This window comes from Protobothrops mucrosquamatus, unplaced genomic scaffold (genome assembly GCF_001527695.2).
Source record: "Protobothrops mucrosquamatus isolate PMUCROS unplaced genomic scaffold, P.Mucros_1.0 scaffold285, whole genome shotgun sequence".
Classification (NCBI taxonomy): domain Eukaryota; kingdom Metazoa; phylum Chordata; class Lepidosauria; order Squamata; family Viperidae; genus Protobothrops; species Protobothrops mucrosquamatus.
This window is the reverse complement of record NW_015386629.1, coordinates 340,056-352,780: the sequence shown is the minus strand read 5'-3', so window position 1 is coordinate 352,780 and position 12,725 is coordinate 340,056. Positions and strand designations below refer to the sequence as shown.

General features: G+C 32.6%; 1 protein-coding gene across 2 annotated transcripts in view; it reads left to right on the top strand.

Annotated features, from left to right (window-relative positions):
• Positions 1-12,026, top strand: part of UBR2 (ubiquitin protein ligase E3 component n-recognin 2) — a 69,366-nt gene extending 57,340 nt beyond the window's left edge. For both annotated transcript variants that reach the window (XM_015814776.2, XM_015814775.2), the window contains exons 40-47: positions 2,907-2,994; positions 4,944-5,074; positions 5,639-5,747; positions 6,251-6,307; positions 7,124-7,201; positions 7,516-7,686; positions 8,253-8,354; positions 11,819-12,026. In XM_015814776.2, the coding sequence (XP_015670262.1) occupies positions 2,907-2,994; positions 4,944-5,074; positions 5,639-5,747; positions 6,251-6,307; positions 7,124-7,201; positions 7,516-7,686; positions 8,253-8,354; positions 11,819-11,960 (878 nt within the window). In that variant the 3' untranslated portion in view covers positions 11,961-12,026. The remainder of the gene's footprint in view (positions 1-2,906; positions 2,995-4,943; positions 5,075-5,638; positions 5,748-6,250; positions 6,308-7,123; positions 7,202-7,515; positions 7,687-8,252; positions 8,355-11,818) is intronic.
• Positions 12,027-12,725: the final 699 nt, after the last annotated feature.

The following is a 12,725-nucleotide window of genomic DNA, read 5'->3' as shown; positions in this document are numbered from 1 at the left end:
TATTGCTTTTTTCCTAAGCTTTAATTTCCCATCAATATTCAAATTAACATTTGATATTTATAATTTCCAAGCTTTAGGTAACCAAAGTTTCCCTTATCTCAACTTCTTCTTTTTTCCCTTTTCGTAACAAAATCTAATATTCTAAATACACATCTTATCTATTTGAGTATAGTCTTGTTCTGTTTTCTAAAAGTTATTTATTTTCCACCATATTAAACCATTTAATTAATAATACAGCATCCCCTTCAATAAATCAAAACCATTATATGTATTGTCTGGTTAACCAATAAATCAATAATCATAATTTTTTTCATTTGGGTCTAATTTTTAAAAATTCAAATACTCCCTCTTTTTTTCTGATAATATCTTTTATCTCATATTAAGCAAACAGAATTCTTATTTTTAACTGAATTCCAAATATTTTAAATTAGGTGACCAAAGTTCCCCTTATCTCAACTTTTCTCTTTTTCCCTGTTCATACCAAAGTCTATTAATCTTGTTACACATCTTACCTATTCAATTATAATGATACTTTACTTTCTATTTTACACCATATTCAACCCTCTAATTAGTAATATGAAATCCCCTCTAATAACTCAAAACCCTAATTTTCTTCAGCCTTACTCTGGCTTTTTTCCTTTGCCAACTAGCCTTCCATGTCAGTGCTTTTAAATCCTCAAATAGTTCTCCCTCTATTATTATATATATTATTTGAAATAAGAAAGACCATTTAGTTGCAGTTTTCTTGGAAGAACTAGCCCATTTGTATTCATTAGATCGCCTCTCTATTACTCCAATTTCCCACAATTGTCCTGATAGGTTTATCTTCCAATCAATTTGTTCTTCTTCCTTCTCCTCAAATTTCTTCTGATTTATATAGAAAGTCTTTTCCATTTTCAGTGTTGTCACTCCCTTTTCTGAATTTTCCATTGGCTGGATTTGTTGGTCAATTAAGTCCTCTGTCTTAGTGTTTGGTTGTTCCACTTCTTCTATTATTTTCTGCATTGTTAGTTCTTTGGTTGTAGTCAAGATCTGGGTTTGTATATCTAAGCTGGCATCTTGTTCCTTTATGTTGCATCTTATTTTGTCACAAGCTGAGAGAATGGTTTCGTGTATTGATTTCAACATGGAAAGGATTTTTTCTTGATCTTCATCCATATTCTCTTAATAGTGTATTAAGTTGAAGACTTTAGAATCAGACGTTAAAAATAGTTTTTTATAACAAGGCATGGGACATCTAATTCACGTGTTATAGGTGGTCTTTATAGTGGAAGTTGTTTGTCAAGTAAGAATTTATAATCCAAGATATTCCATCATCTTGTGTAATAACAGATGCTTCTCATGTAAAGAAATAGGAAAGCAATTCCCCACGTATAGCTCTAAAAGTCAGTAATGGTTTACATTCATAGTTCAAGCAGGCCAAATATGTCACCCAGAAATTCTCTTTACAGCTGAGTTTTTCACAGGTGGTATCTGTCAAGGTCAGAAAGTGGTTTTTTTGGAGTATGCGCTTCAAGCCAAGTCTTTTTTAGGCAATAACAAGTTGTAATACCATACTTCGCCACAAGATGTCACCAATGCTGTTTAAAGCTTTTTAAATCCAAAGTTTTTATGATAGTTTTTCAAATTTTATTTCTTTTTTTTTTTTGGATAAAAACAAACGTCTCCAGTAAGAATAGGAAAACTTTTAGTCTCCAAGTTTTAAAAGCATATAGATCCAATTAGATTAAAAGTGTTCTTATAGTTGCTTTGATTCCCCTGGGTAGTTAGTCACCGCTTTTCTTGGAGGGTGGGGTAGAAATTCCCTTCCCTCTCTCCTCACAGGGGGAAAAATACTTTGGCAGCTTTTTCAGGAAAAAATACTTAAAGTCTTAAAGAGAAGATCAGATCTCACCCAGTTTCATCTGCATTGCTTTAAAGGTGCTTGATGTGATTTTGAGTTTGGCTGTCAGCATCTTAGTGACGAGCCATATTGCTATGGCTGGTCTTTCCCCCGCCGGTTTGGAGGGCTGCCCTGAATCAAGTGGAAGGGCTGCCGTCCTCCCGCAATCAAGCAGGGGTCCCCTTGCTCGTTGCCCCTACAGGATGACTTTTGACCTTTTCTAGGGTCCCCCAGCGGGACAGATTCGGACGCGGAAAACGGAGCTCGCTTTCCTGCGTCCGCAGTAGCCGCGATGGCAAACCGGAAGTCAGAGCAACTGAATATTTTTGAACAAAGAAAATATTGATCTTTGCGATGCAATGGTATATGTGTATTTGAAAATTGAGGGTTGAGGTTTACTTTTCTTTTTATTATTTGTATATTTTCATCCCATATTTCACTGTTGTAAAATATCTACAATTGTTTACAAATGGAAATGGTTGTTATATAAATTATTTAAATTCTAAATTTAAAATGTTTATAAACTACAAATAATACTTTATAATGTAGCATTCTGTTTTCAAAGTAGTTCAGCAAATGTACTTGAATCAAAAGTAAATTCGAATGAAGGGCTTTTTGAGTGTTACTGGAGAAACCTACTGTCAATTTAATGGGCAAGGTAAACTACTGTATATAAGGAAAGCAATGGGAATAGGAGTTGGCAGAAACTGCAGTCATTGTGTATTGAAATCACACTGTATGAAATTGGATAGATAAAAATATATTTTATCAAGTTTCATTGATTGTTGAAATTGTACTGATAAAATTGGTTTAGAATAGGGGTAGGTAAACTATTTGACTTTTGAATGTTCATCTCAACCTTTCTAAAAGATTTCCAATGCTTTTCTGATTATTTAAGGAGTTTGAACTTAAAACATTCTGTTTCAAGTTCAAAATAAAGGGGTTTTGAGCTTAGTTAGAATAGTTCTATCAAAATAGAGCAGTTTGTACATTGCTAGTTTACATTTTGTGTTTGCTTTTTCAGAAGAAAATGGCATGGACCAAGGAAACTCTACTGTTGAAGAAGCTGCTGTTCTTGCTTTGCATAAGCATATTGGCCAGTGTGTGGGCAGGTAAAACAGATTGCTTGAATCCTAGTTTTTTTCTATGTATTGTTTTCTTTCCCTTGACTTGTGATTCTTAGATTATCTTAAAGAATGCAAGAAGATTCTTACAGATTAGCAATGTTGCAGGTATTCTAGTTCTAGGTTATTTGGACTTTAAAGAAAGCTATTTGAACATATTTGATATTACTGGAAGGCAGTGTTGAACAACCATGCTTTAAATTTGGTTCTTGTAGAACCAAATTTAATTGACCAAATGGCTGATATATTCTGAAGCAATCAGTGTTTCCAAGTGTCTTTAAAAATTAAATTAAGCATTACCAAGGTATTTATGTGGTAGGAATATTTTTTATCCAAATAAAAATGCTAATTTTGTATATTATAATGAATCAGCTGCCTATTGTTTTCAGTGTAACAATAACATTGCTCTGCTATGGAATTATAAAAGGAGATTAGGAATTAGTACCTTTATTTTAGAACTAGTCAAATGGAAACATGGCTAGAGGGGCCTGGAAAATTGTTATCTGATTGTTTAGATTCTCAATCTTTCCCATTGCCAATAATTTTTAATTCAAGTTTTGTATGGAAAGAAGAAGCCAAAGTGAGAAATATTTCCTCTTATTTTTCCCCCTTTACATTAATGCCTATCAGTGCTTTTTTTCTATAAAAAAAAAAAAAAAAAGGTGCCGGAACTCACACACATCATACAACCCGCCTTGCCTACCCTTACAAGGTTCCATCCAAAAAAAGTGCCGGAACTCCGTTCTGGGCGTTCTATGAGGAAAAAAAGCCCTGATGCCTATGATTCTAAACTAATCAAATAAAGCAGAGGGACAAGATTATGCTGCCTGTGTCCCTTTCTTTATTTGTAGTTAAAGTAGAATCACTAGCTCAAATTCTAGGTATTCATGTACAAATTATAAGAAACCCAGCCTACTTACCCATTTTATTTTGGAAAATAAATTTACCTATATAAATTTATTCCAGATAATGTTTTTACTATTCAGTTACCTGAATGGTTGAATAAAGGTTCAGCAGGTGGCAGTACCTAGTCAAATTTGACTGATCTAAAAAAAAAAATTATTAGGTTTGAACTTAGTTAGTATATAACAGAATACCAACAAATTGAATCTTCCTTAGTTCACAGATGCATTTGTGTATCAGTAATAATTATTTAGATTTATTCAAGCATTCAACTAAGATGATGATATTTTGGGGAAGAAAGAAAACTAGTTCTTTAGAAGATTAACTTTAGAAGATAACAAATGATTGTCTCCTTATTGTTGGAGGGATGTGATGCACAATGTTTTCTCAAAAAATATGGGAATTCAATGTCCATATATGATAAGTATTAAGATTTCTCGTAGTTATTGTGATGCTTTATCACAGGGATGTCAAACTTGCAACGTAATGTGATGTGCCATGACATATTGGGACTTTTTTTCCATTGCTGGCAATGGAGTGGGTGCGCTTTCGGCATGACGCATCCAGCCTGCGGGCCGGCAGTTTGACACCCCTGCTTTATCATGTTATTTATCCTTGTTTAATACTGTACCTTGATACAGAGGTATAATTCAGGTGATGCTTAGAAGTCATGAAGTACCACTTTGTTAATCTGGCTACCTTGATTAAAAAGCTTAGTCAGGAGCTTCTATTTGCAGTTCTGCATCACAGAACCATTTTCATCCATATGCTTTCCTTTAATCATGATTGCATATGATAACAATACTCCACTTTCAGCTTTCTGCAGTTCTATTGTCATATAAATGATTTCATGTATATATACATTTCTTACCCATGTAAGGTTTTGACTTTGTAGTTATAAGACAACAAAGTAATTTTTAAAAACAGGCTCAACAAAATTTCCCTTCCAGCTGCTAGAGTCAAATCTAGATTAAATGCATAATTTTTAAACCTGAAATTTACTTTGGTGAAAAGCAACATGATTTTATTTCTAGTGCCTTGAAAGAAATTTCTTCTGGATGGCACCTATGGAAAAGTATAAAAACTGGGATCATGCCTTTTCTGAGGTGCTCTGCTATGTTCTTCCACTATTTAAATGGAGTTCCCATACCACCAGAATTGAAAGGTAATTTTTATTTGGCTATATTGGTTTGATTCCTAATATTGCTTTCTGAATAGAATAGCTTCAAACTACTCAGATGAAGAAATGCAAATTTCCAATTGCTCTTCCTCAATGTCCAGCTTTCTGAAACTGATTTTCAGGTATACAGGTGTCTAGTCAGGGTAAAAAAAACATTGAAATGTGTAATTCACTTGAAAAGTGTCATGGACATAAAGTCCTGCTTTGGACCAGTGATCTATTTTCAGCCCAACTCACCTCACAGGATTGTTATTGTGGGGAAAATAGGAGAGGGAAAGAGTATGTTTGTCATGATATTTGTAAAAATAATCAAAAGTGGGATAAAAAAACAAATAGAATACAAATGATGTGAGCATGAATACATTTTCTACCTTTTAATTTAACAAGGAACTAGGGGAACTAAAGTAGACTATATGTTTACACTATTACTTCTTTGTTGTGATTTATGCATATAATTATTGTGTGTTATTTAGCATGTAACAATAGAATTCTTTGCAAATATAGCAATATTAATTGCAGCTAATTATAAATATACTTTTTTATGTACAGCCAATGGGGCAAACCAGTTTGAATACTTATGTAGCTATCTCTCCTTGCCAACCAACTTAATTTGCCTTTTTCAAGAGAACAGCAAAATTACAAATACATTAATAGAAAGGTAGGAACTATATGTTATCCGTTTAAATATACAAATATCTATTTAAAAATACAAATCTTGCATGGTGTTGATGAAGTAGACTATAAGAGGGAAAACCAAGCAATAGCAGTGCAATTATCTGGGGGGGGGAATTAACGATAAAAAATCCTTTTGAACTGATGTGCTGGGTCATAAATGTGTAGTATATTCTTTCCGATGCTTGACAGGCATTACAAGCTTTCTCATCATCACTATTTATCATTTGGTAATTTGGAGAGGATCTGGATGGTGACGAAGAATATAACTTTATGGTTATACAAATCGAATAAATAAATAAATGATTCTCCTATGTTATTTTCACTAAAATAAAATAAATTCCCTTTTTAAGAATACTTACATTATACTGGATTATATTCATAATTGCCTACCTATATGCATATGTTATAGATTAAGGAAATAAAAGTATATGATTCTTCAGTTATTTCGGAGGAAATTAAAAATATTTTTTTCACCTTTTTTTAAAGCTGGTGTAATAACAGTGAAGTAAAAAGATGCCTGCAAGGTCAGCGACAAGCCATATGGTGAGGATTTCTTGACTACTGAAGTTTTAGTGACAATTGAAAAATAGGAACATAAAGCTTGTAGTTTATTGAAACTAAGCGGTATAGGTAATCCTTGACTTACAACAGTTCATTTAGTGACTCTTCAAAGTTACAACAGCACTGAAAAAAGTGACTTATGACCACTTTTCACACTTACGACCATTTCAGTATCCCAATGGTCATGTGATCAAAATTCAGACTCTTAGCAACTGACTCATATTTTGGATGGTTACAGTGACCTGGGGTCATGTAATCCCTTTTGCATCCTTTTGGCAAGCAAAGTCAGCGGGGAAGCTAGAGTCACTTAACAACCATGCTACTAACTTAACATGTACAGTGATTCACTTAGTAACTGTGGCAAGAAGTTGTAAAATGGAACAAAACTCACTTAACAAACTTCTCAGCAAGATAAGTTTTGGGATCAATTGTGGTCATAAGTCAAGGCCCACCTGTACAAGTCTGTCTGATAGGTTGGCTGGGATGTTAGTATCCCAACTAACCTATGTTTGTGTTTGGAAGTAGCATCTCAAAACATTTGCAATATGGACTGGTCCAAATGAGGCATGGGGGATGTATCTGTTCTATATAACAGAATTATTTGTTATAAAAGTTACTATATTATCTTACTAACTTATAGGTAATACTGTCATACTTTTTAAAGATTTTTCTCAGATAAAGCTACCATACAGCTAATAGTCAATTCAATTTTCTGTAATAGGTCAAACTATTTATATACTTAGCTTCATATGCAGTTTTGAATATTTTATGACATACTTTGTATTTATATGATTTCAGCTATCCACGTGAGTCTAATAAATTAATAGAACTTCCAGAAGATTACAGCTGCCTAATCAATCAAGCATCTAATTTTTCGTAAGTCAAGCAGAAAGCATAAGGTGTTCCCAGATCCTCCAGTTTCTACTAGCTTTCTCCATTCTGTTGCTCTGTTCTGTTTTCCACATTCTGCATTTCATATCACTCAACCAGAAACAAATTTTGTGGGTGAGGGTAACACAATGAGGATAACAAGAGGGAGAAAATATGGGGTAATTTCTGTTGTAGCAGCGCATTTTCACTTGCAATACTTTGAAACTAAGCCATAGTCTTTTAACTGGAGAATGTATATTTAGTACATCATGACAACTAATGTTTCACTATATTAACCAAATGTTTTGTTTCTTTCAAAGGTGTCCAAAGTCAGGTGGTGATAAAAGTAGAGCACCAACATTATGCCTTGTCTGTGGAACTATGTTGTGTTCTCAGAGCTACTGTTGTCAAACAGAGCTAGAGGGAGAAGATGTAGGAGCATGTACTGCACATACATATACATGTGGCTCTGGAGTCGGAATTTTCCTCAGGTAAACATATGGTTTTAAATTAGCATTTGGTCAATTTGCTAAATTGTCACACTGTAAGAAAAGAGTAAAAAATGACAAAAGATTCAGCAGCAACATCAATTTATTTCTTTATGTAATTTATATGGCTGTCCATCTCATTATGCACTTAACAGCTAAAAACAAAAAAAATAGCAAATAACATAACCATCTTATAGACTCTAATTGAAATTTGATTCCCATGCCCAGGAATTTAACCGTGTCTTTAAGGCCTTACAAATGGCCAGCAGGATTGGGGCCAATGTGATGTCCAGGGGATGCTGTTCCAACAGAGATGGACCACTATGGAAACAGTTTATATCTTGGATCTCATAAAATGTCCCTCTTTAATTGGCAGGAGACATAGCATAACCTCTGAAGGCTCTGATAGGATGGGTAAAAGCGATCAGGGAGAGATAGTCCTGAAAAAGGTCTCATTACTCCTGTTTACTCTGATATGATAAATTCTAGTCTCTAGAAATTTATGGAATAATTTATTGGACAATATTAGGAGATTGGATATCATCTTTATTCTGTCTTTTTTTTTTCAGAGTACGTGAATGTCAAGTGCTATTTCTTGCTGGAAAAACCAAGGGTTGTTTCTATGCTCCTCCCTATTTAGATGACTATGGAGAGACTGATCAGGGACTCAGGTAGTTTTTCATTATTTGCTTTTGATATGAAGACTGATACTATATGCAAATTTCATTCATCCTGCTTTGAATTTTTTACCAAAAATGAAGAAATGAGCTACATAAATGAACTATTTTGTTGCAATACTCAAAATGGCCACTTTACTCATTTCTGTATATCCAGTATATACATTGCAAACTTGAAAGAAACAAAATATTTTTTAAAATAGGATAAATCTAATAGTAATAGTTATAATAATTTTAAAGAAGTTGAACTGAATGTCAATGAGATAATTATGTCAGTGAATCTTGTTCTAGTTTTATAAAATGGACTTACAGATCAAAACTCCAGGGGCATTGCTTAATACATAAATTGAAGTATTTGAATAGAGGAAAGCTTCATAGAAGCTTTATTTAGTTTACCTGACTCTCTTCACTCATAGTGGCAATCTCAGGTAAGAGTAAAATCCACATGCAACTAGGTCATTACAAGCATTTCTAGCCACTTCTGGTTTGCGCTCGTAGAGTATGGCTGTGTGTGAGCGGATCTCCGCTCCCCACGGCTGATTTTGTCCTGCCTGGGGGACCCTACATGGGTCCGAAGTTGCCCCGGAGAGGTGACCGCGAAGAAGAGGTGCCCCACAGTCGCTTCGTTGATCTGGGGAAAGCCCTCCGAACCTGACAGAAGAAAGGCTAGCCACACACCAGCGTCTAGCCCAAGCTATTGCAGCCGAAGTCCAAGAGCACTACCAAGAACAACAGTGAACAGCATGCTTGGAACTGGTGAGAGTATTTGATCTTCTCTTCCTTATTTTACAACTTGTCCCTGGGAGATCCCCAAAGCAAACAACCTCCGAAAGTGAGGAGAGGGAATTACATTCCCATTCCCCCATAGACGGAAGCGGTGAATTAACCTTTAAGGAGAAAAGAACTTTATTGAAATTAAATTCAAAATACTATAATCTGATCAAATTTAAAAACTAAAACAAACTGCTAAGATTATATTCTAAAGGATTTTGATCAAATTACATAGAAAAAGAAAAATAATAAGAACTTTTTGTCTGAAAGAGCTGGAAAATAAATATTTGCTGACATCTAGTGGACAAGGAGAATATAGCATAATAAAGACAAGGCCCAGAAATAAAGAATAACAAATCTATTCCCATGAACTCTAATAACCTTTAAGAAGATAGCTGCTAAGGAACAGAGAAGAGATTGCATACTGGGCCGCTACAAGATTGGAAAGTGTTTAAAGGAAAAGAAATGTTCTGATTGTGGTTTAAATGTATGAACTGTTTAAAAACTTTGTTCTATGATAAAGTGTTGAGAAGGGAAGTTACAGGAAGGATTTAAGCTGGTTAATTATACTGAATTGACAACTCCTGAAAGAAAAGAATTTTTATAAAATATTGACTTTACTGAAACTTTGACAACTGAAAATTACAGTGGATTACAAAAATTATATATAACAAGAACTATACAAAATTGGACTGTATGGATGTTGAGTTTTGGTTAGCTGGACAAGGCTAACTACAGAGACTATGGCATTTATGATGGACTACTCGAAAGGGGGAGACAACGTGGATATGATATACTTATCAAAAAATGATAGAAAACCACACCTAATATCTATTCCTGAAAGATTTAGCTTGAATGATCAAAGACCTTTAGAAATACTTCAAGACAAGACAAATACTTTCCAAGATGGAATTTATGTAATGCTACGACAGATACAAACTACAATAGACTTAAACCACCAGGAGATTAAATGTAATTTTGATACTATAAGTGAATATACTTTTAAGTTAAATCTACAATCAAAAAACATTCAAAGAATGATGTTAAAGAATGAGCAAACAATCCAGACAACAGAATGTGGACTAGAAAAAAATGATTTGACTGGTGAAGTTACAATTGAAGAGAATTATACCTTAATACAAACAAGAAAAAACTTACAAGACTTGGAGACAACGATAAATATGGAAAAGGTACCTTACGCATTAGAACGTCAAAACAAACCTGAGAAGAAAGAAGACTTAACAAAATGGACACTGCTAGGAGAATTATTGTTTGGCAGACAAAAAGCACACATCTTATCTACTATGTATCCTCTACTCCTAACAATACAAAAATACAAGAACTGAACAAGTTGAAAATATTAATTTGGAAAACAATTTCAAAGGAAAAAGATTAAGAGACGGGCTGAAGAAACTGGATTCGCCCTACTACATGGAATACTATATGAGTAAACACCTGTTTGAATATGGCTAAACAAATAAATAACTTTGGCCATAAAGGGACTTTAGAATAAGTGGGATAAGAGATATAAGTAATACAGTATTTTTTTGATAAGATACAAAATGTAAAAATATAAGAATGTTGTAAGGGAAGGAAAAGTTTGAATTTTAAAGACAAGTTTGAAAAGATTTAGGATTAAGGGAAGATTGAAACATTGAGGGGAAATTAAGCTTAATAAGAATTCTGAAAAAAAAGGATTTATAGTGATTTAACTAATTTCTACAAAGACGTGAAGTATAATCTGATTAGAAAGATGTTATGGATAGATGTTATAAGAGATAAGTAGTATTTAACATCTAAATATCTAAATTTTCCATTTAAATATATCATCCCAGATAAGTAGTATTTAACATCTAAATATCTAAAGTAGTATTTAACATCTAAATATCTAAATATCTAAATATCTAAGTAGTATTTAACATCTAAATATCTAAATTTTCCATTTAAATATATCATCCCAGTATTTTCATATTTCATATAATATATGAAATATGAAAATATTGGGATGATATATTTAAATGGAAAATTTAGATATTTAGATGTTAAATACTGGGAAAATATGATTGACAAGAATTGTTTGAATATTATGGAGAAATTGAGCTTAAACAAGATTTATGAAAATAAGATACATGGTAAATCAATAAGATGATTCTTACAAAAATAACAAGCTGGAAAAAATGTTATATATGGGCGCTAGTATTGTTGGTATAAATATAGAAGAAAATGTTTTTACTTAATCATTTAAATATGGAAAATGTCAATATTAGAAATTATATTTGTTTAATGTTATAGAAGGAGAATATTATTGGGTGAAGAGAAGATGTAGGAAATATATTTACAATTGATATACTAATTATGGAAATACAAAAATTAATTACTATTGATTGTTTATTAATTATTATTAATTGTATATTTTTTTTAAAAAAAATTATGAACCAAGACAACACACTGTACACCAGGCACTTAGGATGTTATTGTAAAAAACCAATAAAACTTTTACATAATAATAATAATAATAATAATAATAATAATAATAATAATAATAATAATAATAATCTTTTCTAGCCATTGGGCTACATTATTTCTATGTGTATATGGAATATTTGAAGAAAATTCATGCATATTGAATTTCATAAATATTATTACATATTTTTAATTTATATGTTCCTTTTTCTTCCCTTCCCTAGGCGTGGGAATCCTTTACATCTGTGCAGAGAAAGATTTAAAAAGATTCAAAAACTCTGGCAACAACACAGTATCACAGAGGAAATAGGACATGCACAAGAAGCAAATCAAACTTTAGTAGGCATTGACTGGCAGCATTTATAATTTATTTTCTGAGTTCTAGAACTGAATAATTCTTTTGTAATCCATCATAATACATCAAGCAAAAAAGAATTAGTAAACAAAGGATGGAAAATAATAAAGAGAAGAATTAATTTTTTCCATTTTTGTTTTATACATTTATTGGTTACCATAACCATATAACTTTACTGTGTAGCATATTTAATTAATAGTATTATTTGCACTGAGCTTCCTTCACAATCTCTGTTGATGTTTCTAACTTGACTGAATGAATTTGTACAAAGTTATACTTGGCATCTACTGAAACTTCTTTAGATATCTGAAGGAGGAGGAAAAATTTGGCTGAAATAGCATCTTGATCAAGCACAATGCTGAAGCAGTGTGGTCTCCTTTTTGTAAGAAATCTGAGCCATTTTGCATTTTAGTACTTAAACTGTTCAATACTTGGAATTAGCTGAAAAAAGGTGCAAAAATGTAGCAATGGATTTATTTACAAGAGTGCTAAATAACACTCATATTGAAAATGACTTTGTAATCTGCAGTCTTGCATGGTTCCTTGGCACTAGTCCTTTTAACTAAAAGAGAACACTTCATAAGGGAAACTAATTTAATTATCTTCTTGAAGTCATGCACACTTTAGGAGTATTTTGTGTGGATTGTGATATTGACATAGTAAACAAGGACTGTTTTTCCACAATATGATTGGTAGACTTTGATATTACATTGTTTTTCTTAGAATGTAAGATAGCAATTTCATCCCTTGAAGGAGTCATGTAAATCTTGATTTGA